Source organism: Cladophialophora carrionii (genome assembly GCF_000365165.1).
Source record: "Cladophialophora carrionii CBS 160.54 unplaced genomic scaffold supercont1.4, whole genome shotgun sequence".
In the NCBI taxonomy this organism is placed as follows: Eukaryota; Fungi; Ascomycota; class Eurotiomycetes; order Chaetothyriales; family Herpotrichiellaceae; genus Cladophialophora; species Cladophialophora carrionii.
The window spans coordinates 2,475,848-2,492,904 of NW_008481829.1; the positions used below are offsets into that span (position 1 = coordinate 2,475,848).

Here is a 17,057-nt window from a genome sequence, read left to right on the forward strand (position 1 = left end):
CACCTCCAGTCCCTATCTATCCCGCCACAATCTTCGTATCAGAGGGGGCATCCCAGTTTTCCACTTTCCATTTCTTCTTGAGCACGTCGTCACGATAGACGCTCCATAGAAGATTACGTCCCCAGAGACGGCGCGGCCGACGTGCATGTGCCAGAACCCTACCATCCTGCGCGGCTTCGGGATCGCGGCGCAGGTGGGACGCGAATGCATTGACATCGCTCCCATGCAGCAGAATGGCTGACCCGAGCAGAGCCTTCGGCTCTTCGAACAGCGAAGTCTCGTTGTTGATGACGTCGATGCGGATCCACACCGTCAACACCGCCAGGACGGCTAGAGCGCCCAGCAGGACGTTGGCGATCGAGTCGACCACCACGAGGCGCACCGTCGGGATGATCAATGAGCCCTGGACTGTGCTTCCGGCCGTGTCGGCCGCACCCGCTCTCCACAGAAAACTCCTTACCATGGCAGCGTGTGCGGCCGTGAACAGCACGGAGGTCGCATTTAACATGGCGCGTGGGGTGACGTAGTTGATCCTGTTGCTTGTGATGAGGGAGGTGTGGTCGTCGAGAATGTTGATGTTGATCAGATGCTCGCGCTGAACGGGTTTGCAGTAGCTTGGTTAACGGGAGGAGTCTGTGCCAATGACATGACCAGATCGCCTTCTATGAAGTCTGATGGGAGCAAAACAAGTCAATAGTAATCAAGTCTTGCGTTTCCAATTGCCCATGCAAAAGAGGCGTGAATAGATACCAAATAGCACTTCATTTACAGCTTCCGTAGCCCAGACTTTGTATTCGAGGCTACCTCTCCGTGTCAGTTGGGAGGACACTAGGGACACCGGTTACCATGAAGGTGGGCTGTCTGCCTCGATGAGTGGAAGTGCAAAAAAGCCACGTCCCGCCAGCCTGGATTGGGCTTTGACCCTCCTTCCGATGGCAAGGCGCAATGGAGCCGTCTTTCTCTGGCCAATCTCCTTCTCGGCTGAAGGGGGGTCCCCTAGTGGCGTAAAAGCCATGGCTGACCGTATCTGCCGTGATTGGACGTCTATCGAGACAGCTTCAGGCTGCAGCTTCTTCGCGCAGCACAGGGTGGATGAATTCGCCTCGGTCGTGCCAATCCCTGGCGTCCGAGGATCCCATCATACTCTTGAGAGCCATGTTTCCAGCTGGCACGAGTTCAGGGAATTGGCAAGGCGGAAGCCTGACCACGAGGGCACACACGAACGCCGCTCAGTACTCACTGAGATATTAACCCAAAGCCTCTGCCCTTAGACATCGGTTCTCGTGCCTCCATTCGCACCTCGTTCCCGTCTGTTGAGATTTCTTCGACCTGACACGATCATCACGGCATTCTGGATCTTGTGCTGCGCCATCCCAGCCTTCGGGCAGGTAACTCAGATAACCGGCTGCTGGTCTGGCACCACAACATACGCCACAGATCTGCCTGCATGTGACAGATATGCAAGCTCGCACTCGAAGTGTTTTGCGCTGCCTGGTCCGACGTCGGTCGACACGCCCGCCTTCAAGAACTGCATTTGTGATCTGAAGTTCTTCGACCTGATCATCGAGTATGTAACACGTATCACGTTCGCATGGCATGTACGCTGGGCAATCCAGTTCTGACCGTGCTGCAGTTGCCGGGGCGAAACACGCCTGTGCTTGGAATCGCTCGAAGAAGACGGCGCGGCACAGCAAGCCGTGTCGAATTGACACAAGGAATGCAACACGTGGATCGACTTCAAAGTCACCACGCCAATATTGCCGATGCCGTCAATTACCCTCGCTCCTCATGCAGAATGTAATGCCGTCGCGACAGTGTGCAAGATTGGAGGTGATTTGACTCAGTCTTGCAAGCAACAATATGGGTCTTGCACAAACCTTGCTGCACACCCTAAGCTGCGGAGCTGCCTCTGTAAGCCAAGCATACTGTCCATGGAGTCGCGATGCCTTGTTGATGGCAATAGCATCTGCCACACCAAGACCTTGTCAGTAGCCGATCTCGACTTATGGAGGGAATGCCCTGTAAGACAATTTGAGCCATTCTCAGCGTCGCTAATGTCCTGTTCATAGTTGATCGCATGCCCGACTGCTGCTCGAGTGGAAGCAAGGGCGACGACTCCGCCAGCCCCACCAGAGGTTCGATCCTGGTATGCATAGACGTGGAAGGAGGCTTGCGGCTAAGACAGACAAATATACATAGGCTCGCGACTCGTGGATTATATGTGTGTGTTGGCGGTCATGGTGGCGGTTAGCTGATTTCTTTCTACTTTTGCGGTCAATAGCTTCATTGAGTCCAACAGTACGGGTTGGGTAGTTTCGAAGAGTCTTTTGACAATCTCACAGCCGTGGATGCCTCACTGGTGATGCTCAAGTTGGCGTTGTAGCCTTTCGATCTCCTTCCAAAGCTGCGACTGAAGCTGTTTGTGCACATTTCGCGAAGCCCAGACAAGCCTCGGACGTGGATTTGACGAGAAGCTTGGGTGAGCTTCGCTACCGGCCCCAAAAGGGGAACTGGCTCCATGCAAGCTGCAAGACGACTGCTTGTTCACATACCCGACTTTCTGCTTTTGGCCTGCTGCATTTCAGCTGCTCGCAATCTCGATCTTCCGAGTGAACTTCGAGCCCATGCTTGTGATCCAAGGAATCACCCAGCCGAGACCCTTTCTGGCCAAGTCTCAGCCTGATCGTCCCGGCCAAAATATGTGGTGACAGAAGATGTGGCCCAAGGAATCTGGACATTCCTTTCATGATCAATGCTCAAATTTGTGCATTGCCCCGATGCCGGATTCAGCGACAGTTTTTTTTTTCTTTTTTCTTTTTTTTTTTGGCGAGCGGGCACATCACCCTGTATTTGAGACTTGCAAGAGCATCTCCCAGGATTACTGCAGCCAGACCGGTCGCATGTCTTGTCTATTTGACTTAGCTGAAAGATGCAAATTTGCCTTGCTGCCATGGAGCGTTGCCCGGTCTTCAACAAGCGTGTCGTTGACGGCAATTACATGCCGGCGGTAAAGTTCTACGTGTCTTTGTGATCCTGCTTCTGGATCGCTAGCTGGAATGCCGGAGAATGTAAGATCCTGCTGTGTTGTCGCAGGGCTAGTGGAGACATTCTCGTGTCTGGAGTAAATGGCGCTTCCATTCTGAGTCGTGCTCAAGCGACTGCCCACGAACGCTTCATGGCGTTGGAAATCCCCCAAGAGAAACCCAAGTGAGCGGTTGAACGGCTCTAGGCCGGTAGGAAACACCAATTGACCGTAGACTTCGACCTCTTGTCCTCGATTGATAGTGGCGGAAATGAAGAGCGTATGAGCCGCTTTATCCTCGATAACGGTGCTGTTCACGCAAAGAGGGTAGCTGAAGACTCGGGAGTAACCTTCTGACGAAACTGCGCTGCCATTGATATGCTGTGTTGTCGTTTGTCTGACACCAAAGTCGGATATATAGTCCCAATTTGAATACGTAAGTGATTGCCGCCACGAAACTGTTTTGATACCTTTGGAGGTCTCCACTTGCGAGGAAATGCTCAGGTTGCGAGTTACGTCGATGACATTCGTCAGCGTCTGGTTGGTGCCATTGGAATCTAGACCGAGCTCAGAGAAGAGCGCCAGGGACGGTACAGGAGCAAGAAGGGTAGGAATTGTTCCAGCTGTAACTGATCCGGCCTGGTCGAGCCAGATGAATATCTTCCCTGTAATGACCTAGAGGCTGTAAGTACGACACACAACTTCTGTCGGTCAGCTTACCCAATAACTGCCCACAGTCTCAGAGAGCCGACTCTTGCCTTTGCCGTCGTCATCGATGCCGACCACTCTGATTTCAAATACGTGGCTTTCCCCGTCGCACAGCAGGGGCAGCCAAGGTGTTATATCGATTTCATCTTCGCGGATGTCGAATGCGTCAATTCCGACAACGGGTCTCCATAAACCGGGCACAATGCCACCAGTGAAGACTATAGGAAAGGGCCAGACAACACCTGCCAGTTGCCCATCAATCAGGAGCTGGATTTCCCGGAATGGTGAGTGACCGGGAAGGGGATCTCGCCCGAAAGTATGGGTGTACGAGGAGAATACGTTGGAATACCAGAACTCTACGCGCAGAGGGTCAAACCGGCGGTATATCGACATGAGACACTGACGCACCTTCGTCCATCTGACCCGTGGCGGCAATTGTGAAGACCGCACGTTCCACATTTCGCGGCAGCACGATGCTGTCTCCGACTGTAACATGGGGATAGTGTGAAGGATTCTCGGAGATAATAGCGCTCCGCCTGGCTGGAACTGAAACAATGATATCCGCGGGATCGGTTGTGGTTGATGATTGAAAGAACGTCGCCTCCAAGGTCACATTGAAGGGAGAAGTATAATTTTCGTTTATCAGGTTGCCAAGGTCAAAGACCAGCTGTTGAGGCTCGAGAAAGAGAGACAGGAGATAAGACACGTCTTTCACGTGTGTCCATCTAGGGGCAAGTTAGCACTGTTCAGGGAGAATGGAATCTGTCTGCCATACATAATGCCGGCACGAGTAGGTTCAGCTGTGCTCGTCCGCCAGATTTCGACATCTCCTAGATAAGCCACCGCCAGACGATCGAATTGTCTTCCGGCGGCTTCAACAGTGAGATTCAACGTGATATGGTTGAAAGAACATTCCGGCGGCGTATAAGAACCAATAAACGGGTCACCATAGCTGTTGGCGAAGGAATGGACCATTAGAGTTTGAGTGACAAAACAGCCATGTTTGCAGAAGTCAGCTGCCACTGATTGTCCCTGTTCATTGCTGAGCAGACTGTTCTGTGGCACGCCTGGTGGCGCCAGGAGAGGTGGTGAAACTTGGAATACTCGTAGAACTGACGATGTAGCAGCAGCAGCAGCAACCGCCCCTTCAAGGACTCGCATATCTGCTTTGCAGGGGGAGGGAGATCTTCCAACAGAGGCGAGACCGGCCAACGCTCGCGCTGTGACACCAGCGGTTCTCCGTTTAAGACTTGGGCCAGGCTGGAGCCTCTGGAAGGGACAGATGAGCCTCAGATGGCTCGATAAGTCGAGACTTGATACCGATTCCGTTCTGAGATTTCTCGTCCCATGTCAGCACAAGCATAGCACCACCTCAATGCACACCATAAGATGCGCGTAAGGCTGGTGCATTTGACACGACTTCCTAGGAGGATGAGAGACGAGATCAATTCAGATAAGCCCGGTGAATCAAGCTTAATCAAAGTGAGTAAACATTCATATGTCGCGCAGATGCTGGATGATCCACCGTACCTCTGCAGACCTCCACACGGCTTCAACATCTCGTCTCTTTGAATCCAGGTGCAATTGGTTAACATCTCAGATTGCGGACCTGCGATGGCGGCCTTATCTGCAATCGAATACCTCACTAACCCACTAGTCACTGCCGACCAGCTCATGAAGCTGAAAAGCCTCGACGACGAAGATGGCCCGTCAATAAGATTTGCTCAATTCCAGCTCACTTCGGCGGCAGGGATCCTCCTACACCTCAGCCAGGAGGTCATTGCCCACGCCATAGTCCTGCTGCAGCGCTTCCTTGTGTCCAGCCGACCAGAAGATCGAGACGGATTTAGCCACAAAACCTATACAGCGGCCTCGATCTACCTCGCTGCAAAGATCTCCGCAACACCAGTGTCACCTCGGTCCGTGGTCAATGTCTATGCCTACCTGATGTCAGAAAGTTCACCTCTGAGATTTGTCAACCCAGCTGGTGCTCCCTTGGAGAGCCGACCTCGGGACTATTATGTATCAGAAGGGACATACGAAAGAGAAAGACAAAGGCTGTTTGTCTGCGAAAGCATGATATTGGCGGCCATTGGCTTCGACACCCGAGTCGCCCTGCCATACACGTTGGCCTTGACATATATGCAAGCCTTGGGAGTTTCGTCGACGAAGCTTGCACAAAGAGTCTTCGAGCACTTGAATGCCGGGCTTCTCTCTCCCCAGTTCTTGTACCTCACCCATCAACCGAACGCGCTTGCCGTGGGAGCAATCTACCTGGCGGCAAGAGAGACTGGTGCCAAGCTGGTTGAACAGAACTGGTGGGAAGTGTTCGACGTTGATAGAGAGGACCTAGGATTTCTCGTTCTATCATACGGAAGCGTGGCCAATTTCGCCGAAGCAGAAGCGTCGAAGTGGAAACAAAAGTCTTTGATTCTGGACTGAGCTCAAAAGAACCGGTAGCACGTTGAATGTCGGGCTACATAAAGACAGCACGCTCCGCTTGACCGGCCTGTTCATCTTTGTTGTTTGGGACGTCGTTCATGTCCATTCCAGGAATTTGATCGCTCTATCAAACCACGAGCGATCGCCCTATCCAACTTTGGGCCTGAGGTCACCAGGATGCAGTACCTGCAATGAAGATAGCAGAAGCTATCACCACAGCTTTCACTTTCTCCGACTGATGTCAAATTCTGGCTCTCCGGCCGCACTACCGAGGTCGGTAGGACGAGGTGCCTAGAGCAGGACTTGCTGGCCTCGGTACGTACCTGGCATCATATTTACCCTGGTTGACATCGCTGAACACTGTTGAGACGAATGCCAGCCGCTGCGCCTCGGGCTTCGCTAAGCATTCCGCCCACCAGACTGGTGCTGCGCGGCGGAACTTCTGTAGCTCGGTCCTCACAACCTCTCCCAGGTTTCTCTGGCAGGAGGATGTGAGAATGCTCTCGTACTCGTCATGCAGCTCCTGCAAAGTCTTGAACTTCTTGGCGACCAGTCCAACAACAATCTTAGATCCAGCCTCTGTTATCAGCCTGGCAGGGAGTTGGTCGTCGAATTTGTGCATATGATACTGGACAAGACGCGCGCCATATATCCTGATGATCTCGGATTGCTGACGCTCAGTAAGTGGCGCAGTCTTGGTTCGCTTTTTGTTCTTTGCGTTCTTGGATTTATGGTCTGTGGCCATGCATATTTTTGAATGTTTGACTTCGATAGTGTCATTCGTGTCATGTGCCAGGACGGCTGCGTTGCTGTCAGGGCTATGGCTTCTCTTCACCGAAGGATTTGCAGGCAGGCCGCGAAAGATGCTCTCCCGCCAGATCGATTGGGGACCGTAGGTGGCTGGTGGAGTGAATTGCGAGACAGTGTCATTATCCGACATAACTGTGCGAAGGAGCCAATCCGAGGTGTCAAAGGACTGACTTGACGGTTTTGGATAGCTCGCTGTTTGGGTACCTGAAGGAAGCGGCGTCGTCGCTTGTTTGAAGTCAGTAAAGCTTGGAACATGTTCCCCTGATCTTGGGATCGACTCGCGCGTACACTGATTTCTGTTAGGAGCTGGCTCAGAACATTGTCGGCTCTGTCCCGGGGTGGAAAGCTGTTCATTTTCGTGTGCAACGTTATTTACTGGCAATATACCTGTCGCCTCATTGGGTACTGGACACGGCAACAGACAACTTGTTGAGTTTGGTTGACTTTTGGCTCGATCGCTCTCTCTTGGCTCTGTCTTGACTTGGGCAGCCCCGTCATCTGAGGTCAAGTCGACCGGCGCATCGCGTTTCGCACGACGCTTGCGGATCTTAATCCTCTGCCGGTGCAAGTCCAGCCGTCGCCGCTCGAGTTCACGATCAAGGTCAAGCTGGCGCTGCTCGAGCTCGATCTCCACGAGTTCGTCATCGCTGACTGGCTCGTCGTCTCTGGCCTCAGACATCACGTGCCCGTGCGTCTGATATTGAAGTTCGGAATGAGTGAGTGAGTGATGGATCAGGTCGGGGTGGATCAACAACAACCTGCAGATGAAGATAGAGGACGCTCAGATAGAGGAAAGAAGGGTGGATTGACAACTCGGGCTGGGGGTGAAGTGAAGATGACTGAATCGAGCTTCAGTTATTTACTTTACTCCTGTTGGGTGGTGAGAGGCGAATGAGGCCAACAATTCTGCGACGTGTCCGCCATCCGCAAATGCACAATCACTGACAAGCAAAAGGAGATACGACGTTTCATCTTGCGCCGCTCTGTCGTTCAAATTGCGAGTAAGCAATCCTGGACAATTGAAAGACTCGCTACCTCTATTCGAGCCTCACAGCAGCTCACCGAGGCATGCTATGGATATCACCCTTGTTGCAGCAGCAGATCTAATACCAAGACGCAGGACTGGCTTCTCAGTCGTCCGTCACAGATGCTTTTGGCCCATCTCGCTATCGCTCGCTTTGTCGAATCCATCAAGCTCACATGCCAACCTGATTGAAGAGAGCATGGCCGTCCAGCTCTCGCGTCGAAGCGAGTAACCACGATAGATATTCTCGACGCGTTGGTACTGCCAGAGAGGGGACTGCAGCTTGCGGGCAAACTTTCAACCAGCGGCCATAGGGGCGTGATCAGGCATTTCTGGTCCTGGGTGAATGAATCGCCGAATGAATGCCTGTGCTTCTGGAAGCGGTGCTCTCCATATCTACCAAGGAGGGCGGATTATTAGGCAATCAATCTGAGGTGATGTCGCGTTTGGAGTAGCGTTCAATATTGATGATGAGTAGCTAGCGCTCTGTAGGGTCCTCAGTCCCTGTGTGCACCTTCAGGTAGTCCTGTGCCGTCCGAATAGAACAATGAAGATGCAGAAAGAATCAACTACGCCCACATCCCAGCCATGAGTGGTAATGTACAGTCAAGTAAACTACGGCGCCACGCTTACAGGAGGGAGGTCGGACATATAGTGAAGGTCATCATTCCCTGCAATGGTTACTTCTGAGTTGGTGTCAGCGGATTGAATGGCAATAATTAGATACAGAAGTCTTTTGCACCCAAACAGATTACAGCTCGCAGTATCCTAGCCTATTGGAGACAGTTTTACGGGTTTATGTTGAACATCGGCTTGGTTCGAGTAGAGTAATGAGCTCCATCTGAGTTGAGTGTGGACTACCTATCTAGAACAGAGGTTGATCGCATGTCCGCACAAAAACACAACACTCTACAAAAATGTCCAGAGCGAGAATCGAACTCGCGACCTTCGGATAGCTCTTGTGTTTGAGGGCACAAGATCACAGTTAAGACTATGAGACCGACGTCATAACCGACTAGACCATCCAGACTGGGTAAATTGTCTGGCTTTTGGGACAACATTTAAGTCAGATTTTCGAATAAAAAATATATGAAACATACAAAACGGCTGCAACGGTTGATTCGTTGACTTACCGATCGTGCGGGCTTCAATTTCACTAGTAAGGTACGCATTAGCTTACCGCGTAACGGACCTCGAGCTTTCCCGACCCTGTTGGAGTACTGACAGCTCTCGAGCTGTTCTTTGTTCCTGTCCAATGTTCCTGCCGGTATGCATTGTCATCGTACTTTCCACAGGCATATCCTAATTTTCATGGAGCTGACCACATGCGCTGCCCACCAAGAGCAGCACTACTCACTCACTCTCGATGGCGTAGATTAGAATTCCCACAGGCGGCAGACGAGGTATTTTCAATAGCTCTTCCCTTTGGCTCTACCTTTTCGAAGAACCTCTATTCGAAGTCTCGCCAACGTGTCATTCTGAACAACTGGGTGCGGCAGAACCATGAAGTATCAGCGTGTGTCGTTTCCCTGCCTCTTGGCCTTTCTCTCACGCGTGCGTGTTTGGAGGTACCGGCTGTGACCCAACCTCGAATGCTCTTGCCAGTTTGTGTCTGGAGGCGACCTTCTGACAAGGTCAAAATCAGGCGGAGTGCGCTCTAAAGCTCTTCAATGATCGCCTCTGTCGCTGCTCGCCTGCTAAACGACATTTATCTTGCGCTGAGCTTGCTGTGGGCTCTTTCCACTAGCACCTCGGTCTGGCCTTATGTCGAGTACAGAATTCTCCCTGTTCCTCGCAATTAGATCCCAGCCAATCTCTCATCTGGCATCCATCGACGGAACACCATGGCGAGCAGGATTCAACTTCAGTATGAATTGGCTCAGATTGAGCTTGAAAAACGTCAATTGAACTTGGAGGAACGGCAGTTGGAACTTGAGCGCAAAGAACTCACGGTCAAGCATCGGCTTATGCAGTTGATGACTATCGATCTGACCGAAGATAGCGCCCAGGTGAAGACCGAGTCACGCGATGGCAGCAGAGATGATCCTCAAGTCACCAGCAGCAGCATGTTGTCTGCGGAGCTACCATCAGCAGGTGAGCCTCGAGCTGACTCGACTACGAACAGCGCGCCGGGACATGAAGACGAGGCCACGGTGGAAGAGAAGCCAGAGAAATCAGTTTCTTCTAACAGTACTCCCGCAGGTACCACAACGGGTGAGTCGAGCTTGTTCAACTGAGCTGTCAAGTCTAAGTGATTGCAGCTAACGCCGTCGCAGAGCCATCACTCACTGCAGAAGCTCGTCCCCAACAGGAAGCAGAGCATGAGCAGCAGCGATGTCGATCACCAGCTCCAGCTCCTGCTCCCACCCCTATCTCTGCTCGTACACCCACATCCCAGCTTGCGGACACCCCGACAGATGACCAGGGCCTCCTGGCAATGTTCATGGCCAAGCCCAGCCATACAATGCCCGAGCCACAGACTGGAGTTAAGCGAGGTTGTATCGATCGTGATGATGATAGCCCTATATCCGACGTACCGGCAAAGATGCCGAGAAGGAGAAAGATCAACTGCGGGAGTGATGAAGAACCCCTTACATCCTGCGGATCGGGTAAGGAACCGAGAAGGAGCAAGATCAAACTTGAACGCACCCGGAATAGATTATCCACGCGGCGGTCGCGAGCGAAAGGGGTCAAGAAGGCAGACTCGCGCGGGAATGGTCGTCTGACTGGAACCGAGCAAAGTAACCTCATCTCTAGCTACACAGACCTTTTCCTCAAGCACATTCAGACCATCGAACAAGGGCTGACGTCAATCTCGTCCAGGATGCGCAAAACTTAACGTTGGGAAAACACATACGAGTATTACACTCTTACATCGAGAGTTCGAAAGCGTGGCCGATGATCATGCCACATCCCCTTGGATACGAACCGGTCTACAGGCGGAACTGAAGAAGTTCGAAAACGCTTTGCCGTACTGGTCACCAAAGTGCAAGGCCCTACCAAAACAGAACGCGAGACAAGCGATGGTGCACGAGGTGGTCGAAGCTATTGCAAAGGGTCTTTTCGACTCAGAGAAATACAAGGACTGTTATGATCCATACGATGAGCGTTGAGAGCCGACTGGAAGGGCCTCGATATTGGCCACGAAATTGGATAACTAATTAACAGTAACGGAAATTGGAAAAGTGGTAGAGGGGAGTATGACGGTATGTACTGGGCGAGGAGTGTGCTGTCCGCAGGGAAAGGGAGAAGCCAACCCGGCGAGACATGGCGCCGCAAGGAGTTGGGTACCACCGAGCTGAAATTTACTTTACCGTGCTTGTGTTGATGGAGTACAGCCGAGAGAGGAACGTTGCATTTTTCAATGAAGCTTAATAGCATGAGTGTCCGGGACCGTACCTCCAGTCGGGTGCTCTCTATCTGGTGTGATCCAATCATCCAGCCACTCCTTCTTTCGATGATAGCCGACATGGACTTCCAGGACCACGAGTTTCGAGGAAGCAGTTACGATCAACATCGAACTCGCAAGGTCCAAATCTCATCGCCTTGCGCAGAACGAGCCTCCTCCGCCTTCACACCTACAAGACCCAGGAGTCCAATGTTCCTGCGAGTGCTCATGCCTATGCCCGATTGTCTCAGTCTTCCTCGAGGTCTGCACCCGTGCTGGACCTCTCTCGCCCGGTCTCGATGCAGACAGACCGAGCTCATCCACCAAATCGCCCGCATCCGATACCTCTGCTCTTTTACCCCGACTGACATTGCAAATGCCTGGGAAGGAAAGTAAAGAATAAAAGGCACCGCTCCGTGGAGTACGAAGATGTGACCGGCTTGGAAGTTTGTACATATTGCGAAGTATTCGAAAAGGAGGCACCCGAAGGTCCCTGTCTTATGTATTGCTACAAGCTAGTAATAGGGCAACGGTCAGTCGCTTGCATCAGTGCTGCGTATGGCACTATTCCACATCTTGACGGCCCCGTCGGACTGTGTAGTCTCCTTCGTGACTTCGGAAGCTTATAAAGGAAGTGGGACCAGATACCCTGTCCGCCAGCAAGCATATCGTACGAAAGTGAAATAGTAGGTAAGGTTCAAGAAGTGTGCACAGAGTCACCGTCACGCTAGCCGAAGCGAAGTCGACTGTGTGATTTGAGGCCACGATTCCACGGAAACGCTCCGGTACAATAAGTACATCCGAATTGAGTCAGCGAGAAACGTGACAGGCGACTTTATGCTGGATTTTGTGCTGGACTTTTGTGGCGGGGCAACAATAGGAACATAGTCATGGTTGGGTGGAAGAGACCTAACCTACACACAGCAAGAGCACATTACTCGGGTATGTAGGCGGACGGTCGCGCTCGCCCTGGATCGCACTGCAAGGTTTGTTCCTATACGCGTGGACTACCATAGCACAGTGGACAAACGTTGGACAAACGTTGTCAGGCGTTGGTTGATCGCAACACGAATGCGCCATACGTGTTGCGAATCGCTTACCGCGGACAATCTGACTAAGGTGATGCAACGCCGTTGATTGCCCGGACAGCAACGTAGGAATGTATAGAATAAGAGCGTTTTGCTCACGTGCGAGCAAGGTGATCTCTCCAAAGGTACCTCACTCCATATGTATTATACCTACAGCACCTACATCGGAGGCAAAATGCCGGTTGTTCAACCATCCAGCGCATTCATCACTGAAACTCTCGCCCAATATACTCCCCGCGCGGCGACGTACGATGTCTCCAACGGCGGGTGGCACGTCGAAATAGGTCGCGACTACGTTGCCTGGCTTCCACCGCCGAAAGGAGGGGCGATTCTCGACCTGGCGTGCGGAACAGGCCTTGTCTCCCTGCCGTATGCTGAGGCTGTGGGTCCGGACGGGATTGTCGTCGGCGTCGATGTTACTGAGGCGATGCTCAACGAGGCGAAACGGAAACCTCTTGCCAAGGGCAGCGGAGAGGTACATTGGGTTCTCGGGGACATCATGGACGTTTCTTCCCTCGATGCCGTGCAAGACGTGGTCAGATTAAGGGTCGGATTCGACATCATCTCGTGTTGTTCGGCATTTGTGCTGCTCGAGAATCCCGCAAAGGCCCTGGACGACTGGGTGGCGTTGCTGAAGCCCGGGACAGGGAGATTGATCCTTGATGTCCCTACCGAGGACCGTACGTTGCAATACCTTCTCAACTACCCGCTTCGGCGTGCGCTGGGGAAGGCCATGACATATGATTTCGACTGGATTAAAGACATTCATACTGTGGAGAAAATGTTTGAAGAAGCCAACCTGGAGGTTGTGAAATCTTTTCGCACGAGAAGTTATACGCCGGAGAGATGGTACGACGCTGGCCAGGCTGCAGAGGTTTTTGAACAGAAGACGAGGGAAAGCGGCTTGTGGAAAGGCGTCATCGAAGACTGGAAGAGCGAAGACGGTCCTGCAGGCGTTGACAAGATCAAGGAACTGTGGGCTCAGATATGGAAGGAGAATCTCAACGAGGAGGGGAAGCTGTGGGATGGACATGCACTCTATGTTACAGTTGGAAGGAGGAGAGAGTAGCCTGTTGTGTATCCGACGTACCCTTACCTCCGGGCTCGCGCTGATCTCTGATTTCATCGCTGCACAAGAACCACACCAGCGTCCTCCGGGCGGCGCATCTTCGGCGTGATCACGTTCATGGAGTCCTCCACAACCTCGAGCAGCGCTGAGCTCGCTTGCTCTTCCGTCTTGCCGCCAAGCGCCAGTGGCTTGATACGGTAGTCCTTGAGTAAAGTCGCAATGACCGCCACGAACTCCACTTGACTGAACTTCTTGCCCGGGCAAACCCTGTATTCTTGTCAGCATGTGAGGTCTTATGTCGTAAATGGAAGACACAACCGGGTGTTGAGTAAAACAGCACAGGGGTAGCAGACGACTCACCTGGGTCCGACGCTCCAGGGCACAAACGTTGCTCCCGTGTGTGGGAGAGCGATCGTCTCCTTGCCTGTCTTTGGGTCTACCTTGATCCATCGTTGTGGCTTCCATTCCAGTGTATCTTGCCCCCACCACCGCGGGTCACAATGCACGGCGTAGAGGTTGAGTGAGACGAATGTTTCAGGAGAAACCAGCATCTCCTTATCACCCACTCGCAGGGCAGTCGGCTCGCCGACACACCACCGCTCTGTATTCGGGACGGGACCCCACAAGCGAAGAGTTTCATACTGCAATAATCCATGAGTTGTGGAAATGCTCACGTTGGCGTACTTACCATAAGAGCTAAACACCTCACAAGAGAGGGGAATATGTCTTCGTAACTCAACTTTTCCATATCACGCCCCTTCAACACCGCGTCTACCTCTTCACCTACCCAATCCTGAACACCGCGGTTGATGGCAAGGAATGGTATCGTGTAGGTCAGCGCATTCGCAGTCGTTTCGAAACCAGCCAGATTGAAGATGTATAGGTCACCCAGCAACTCGGCATCAGTCAGGTGCATTGGTTTGGCCATGATGCCATTTGCCGCACTCTTCTGGTCTCTCTTTGCCGCTTCATCGGCTTCAACCAGCGCACTCACAATATCGGCACTGTAGCTGCTACCCCCGCCCTGTGTGATGGCTCGGTTGTACGCTATCAGCTCCTCCATGTATTGTCTGAACTCTTTCGCCATGTCTCTCATTTGGCGATACAGTGCCGGAAAAATCCAACGGAGCACAACCACATCCTTGAACAAGACACCGAAGATGATATTCTGAAGGAGGAACTTCAATGCCTCCGCCAGGCTGGTGTTGTGTCCGTCAGGGATTTCGCGGAAGCCTCCGTCAAAGTCGTGGACGTGCCCGAAACCGGCGGCGGAAAGGACATGCATTGCGATTAAGACACAGTCGTTGCGCACGTCAAGCATGGTCTGCTGGGCACCTGGTCGCTCCGTGGCCACTCGAATCATCTGCCTCGCTTGTCTCAACGACTCATTCCAGACGAGCTTGTTATTCTGCTCCCGAAAGGCAGGATTGACGATTCGCCGATGACGTTGCCAATCCTCGCCATTGAGACTCAGCACGTTCGGCCCAAAAGTGTCAAAAATCTCGTACAGAGGTCCAGGCTTAAGCCACGTTTTGTAGTGCGACTGCACCTCGACAGCGGCCACTGGATCATTGACGACGATCTCCGTTCTTTTGGGTGACACGATGGCAAAAACATCCCCATATTTCTGATGCGGTCGATAGCGCTCATTCTGTGCCCAGGAATGATAGCCGAACGTGACAGCGGTGCGCAGCCCAGGCACATTCCGGAACCTGGTAAGATGTGGCTGTATAATTATCCAGAAAGCATCTTGCGATGAGACCGGTGTCACGATAATGGGTATTCCTAGCTTCCTCGCTCGCAGGTAATTCGACACGAGCGCATATGTGCGGGCTATACCGAGAGCGAGGACAGGGATAAGGAGACACGATAGAAGCGTGCTGTTTGTAGGCATCGTGAACGAAAGGCTCCGAAGACGACAAAGATGACAGCTTGGAACATCCTGGAAGTGGCGAGCCGAAAGCCCGTTATGTACGTCCTGACGCTTTGATGGACGCCTGAGATCTGGACGACCAAGCCTAGCGTTCGCATTCGTATGTCGTATTTACCGACAGCTTGGTGTCGTATATACATCGGTGTGGCCAATCGGCGCATGCGTTTTCATCGACACGGGCTCAAAAGAAGTTAGCTGGCGCGTATAGCGACACGGATGATCGGAGCACTCCGTCCATCATGAGATGAAAATAAGGCCCCAGCCGGGGCAGACAGTCTACTTTGCACTAGCGCGACCTGCTTGACATCTCGTATTGGTGGAGCGTCATGATTCAGCGTCGAGGGAGCTGTGGAAGAGCACTCGTAGAACGGTGCTGAAGCGCCGAGCGTGTGTGTGCGTCCTGAGTATCTGTTATGTTGGCCTCTGAAGGGCGTATGCGTCATATGATGTAGTGTTAATCAAACGAGTAGACCTCAATCCAACATTCTAGCAAGTCTAAAGTGGCAGAGGTAATTAGAGAGAGATGAACAAGCCACGGAGTCCCAAGTTCGTCCGAACGCCGAACTCTGCAGTGCTCGTCTCCCCCGCCTGCGGAGCCCCGGATTCTCGTAACATTCGTTCCTCCACTCCATAACCCCTCTCCCTTTTAATACCTGTGTGACCTGTCTGTGATATGGTCTCAAGCTCTTGGTGTCTTGTCACTCGCCATCATCAACGGGAACCCTGTCGATGTTAGTGATCTCCAGTTGCACGCATGGATTCTCACTCCTTACGCTGTTGGATCAGTGGCACTGACGAAGCAAATCACACTGTCGACCGAGTCCACCCACGAAACATCGAGGGTGGCCGACTTTGTCCCTGATTTCATGGTGGTCGACCCGCAGGTCACGGAATCACCATTAGTCCCGCCACGACTTCGGCAGGTATAGTCACAAGTGACGAACGGAGCATCGGATGTCGTCGATATTGCTTGTACAGACTTGGGTCTTTGGGAGAGAACTGTGAACGAAGACAGGTGAGCATTGTGCAAGACCGGCCACCGAAGACAGACCTTTGAGCGCCTGCGGGTTCCTGTTGCCTTCCAGGTCGATTGTGACGGTCGTATCAATAAAGGCATCGCTGCTCTGAGCGGATTGGCGGATGACTACCGTTCCACCGAGAGCACGAATTGCAAAAAGAGAACCGGACGCCAGCTGTGCACCAGTCCCAAGGAGAGAGGCTATGGCCGTGATCTTCATGCTGTCCTCGCAGGACAAGGCTGCCTATTACTGAGGCGCAGGCGGTGGGCCAAACCAGAACGAACTTGCAAGACTTCGGATTTGCAAGTCAGGAGCTGTGTTACAGACGATATAAGAGCTTTTTCGACATACCGCAAGAGGGGACTTGGTCAAAGAAGGTCTATATATCTAAATTCTGCACAACCAACCCATTGTGGATGGCCGTCGGAAAACACTCCATGGCTGACTGCGTTGCCAAGCGCCACGTTCTGTTGGCTGACTGAAAATCTCAGCTCGCCTCGTAGTTTACTCATTGTGCGCAGTTTAGGCGCGGCTAGCCCAGCCAGAACGCTCTT

General features: G+C 52.6%; 7 protein-coding genes and 1 non-coding gene across 8 annotated transcripts; 3 read left to right on the forward strand and 5 right to left on the reverse strand.

Annotated features, from left to right (window-relative positions):
• Positions 1-16: 16 nt before the first annotated feature.
• On the reverse strand, positions 17-1,015 carry G647_05546 (uncharacterized protein; the record flags this gene model as incomplete). Its single annotated transcript, XM_008729874.1, has 3 exons — positions 17-595; positions 770-800; positions 846-1,015. 3 exons carry the CDS (start codon positions 1,013-1,015, stop codon positions 17-19), a joined length of 780 nt encoding a protein of 259 aa, XP_008728096.1.
• Positions 1,016-2,878: 1,863 nt separating this feature from the next.
• On the reverse strand, positions 2,879-4,891 carry G647_05547 (uncharacterized protein; the record flags this gene model as incomplete). Its single annotated transcript, XM_008729875.1, has 4 exons — positions 2,879-3,697; positions 3,743-4,086; positions 4,139-4,455; positions 4,506-4,891. The coding sequence occupies 4 exons, from the start codon at positions 4,889-4,891 to the stop codon at positions 2,879-2,881; spliced, it is 1,866 nt and encodes a 621-aa protein (XP_008728097.1).
• Positions 4,892-5,344: 453 nt separating this feature from the next.
• G647_05548 (uncharacterized protein) lies at positions 5,345-6,172 on the forward strand (the record flags this gene model as incomplete). Its single annotated transcript, XM_008729876.1, has 1 exon — positions 5,345-6,172. The coding sequence occupies one exon, from the start codon at positions 5,345-5,347 to the stop codon at positions 6,170-6,172; it is 828 nt and encodes a 275-aa protein (XP_008728098.1).
• A 222-nt stretch (positions 6,173-6,394) lies between these two features.
• Positions 6,395-7,661, reverse strand: G647_05549 (uncharacterized protein; the record flags this gene model as incomplete). Its single annotated transcript, XM_008729877.1, has 3 exons — positions 6,395-6,437; positions 6,496-7,207; positions 7,370-7,661. 3 exons carry the CDS (start codon positions 7,659-7,661, stop codon positions 6,395-6,397), a joined length of 1,047 nt encoding a protein of 348 aa, XP_008728099.1.
• A 1,263-nt stretch (positions 7,662-8,924) lies between these two features.
• On the reverse strand, positions 8,925-9,036 carry G647_05550. The gene has a single exon. It is a non-coding gene; the product is annotated as a tRNA-Met (tRNA).
• Positions 9,037-9,850: 814 nt separating this feature from the next.
• On the forward strand, positions 9,851-10,845 carry G647_05551 (uncharacterized protein; the record flags this gene model as incomplete). The annotated part of the gene is made up of 2 exons (XM_008729878.1): positions 9,851-10,220; positions 10,283-10,845. 2 exons carry the CDS (start codon positions 9,851-9,853, stop codon positions 10,843-10,845), a joined length of 933 nt encoding a protein of 310 aa, XP_008728100.1.
• A 1,812-nt stretch (positions 10,846-12,657) lies between these two features.
• On the forward strand, positions 12,658-13,551 carry G647_05552 (uncharacterized protein; the record flags this gene model as incomplete). Its single annotated transcript, XM_008729879.1, has 1 exon — positions 12,658-13,551. The coding sequence occupies one exon, from the start codon at positions 12,658-12,660 to the stop codon at positions 13,549-13,551; it is 894 nt and encodes a 297-aa protein (XP_008728101.1).
• Positions 13,552-13,604: 53 nt separating this feature from the next.
• On the reverse strand, positions 13,605-15,445 carry G647_05553 (uncharacterized protein; the record flags this gene model as incomplete). The annotated part of the gene is made up of 3 exons (XM_008729880.1): positions 13,605-13,818; positions 13,912-14,192; positions 14,240-15,445. 3 exons carry the CDS (start codon positions 15,443-15,445, stop codon positions 13,605-13,607), a joined length of 1,701 nt encoding a protein of 566 aa, XP_008728102.1.
• Positions 15,446-17,057: the final 1,612 nt, after the last annotated feature.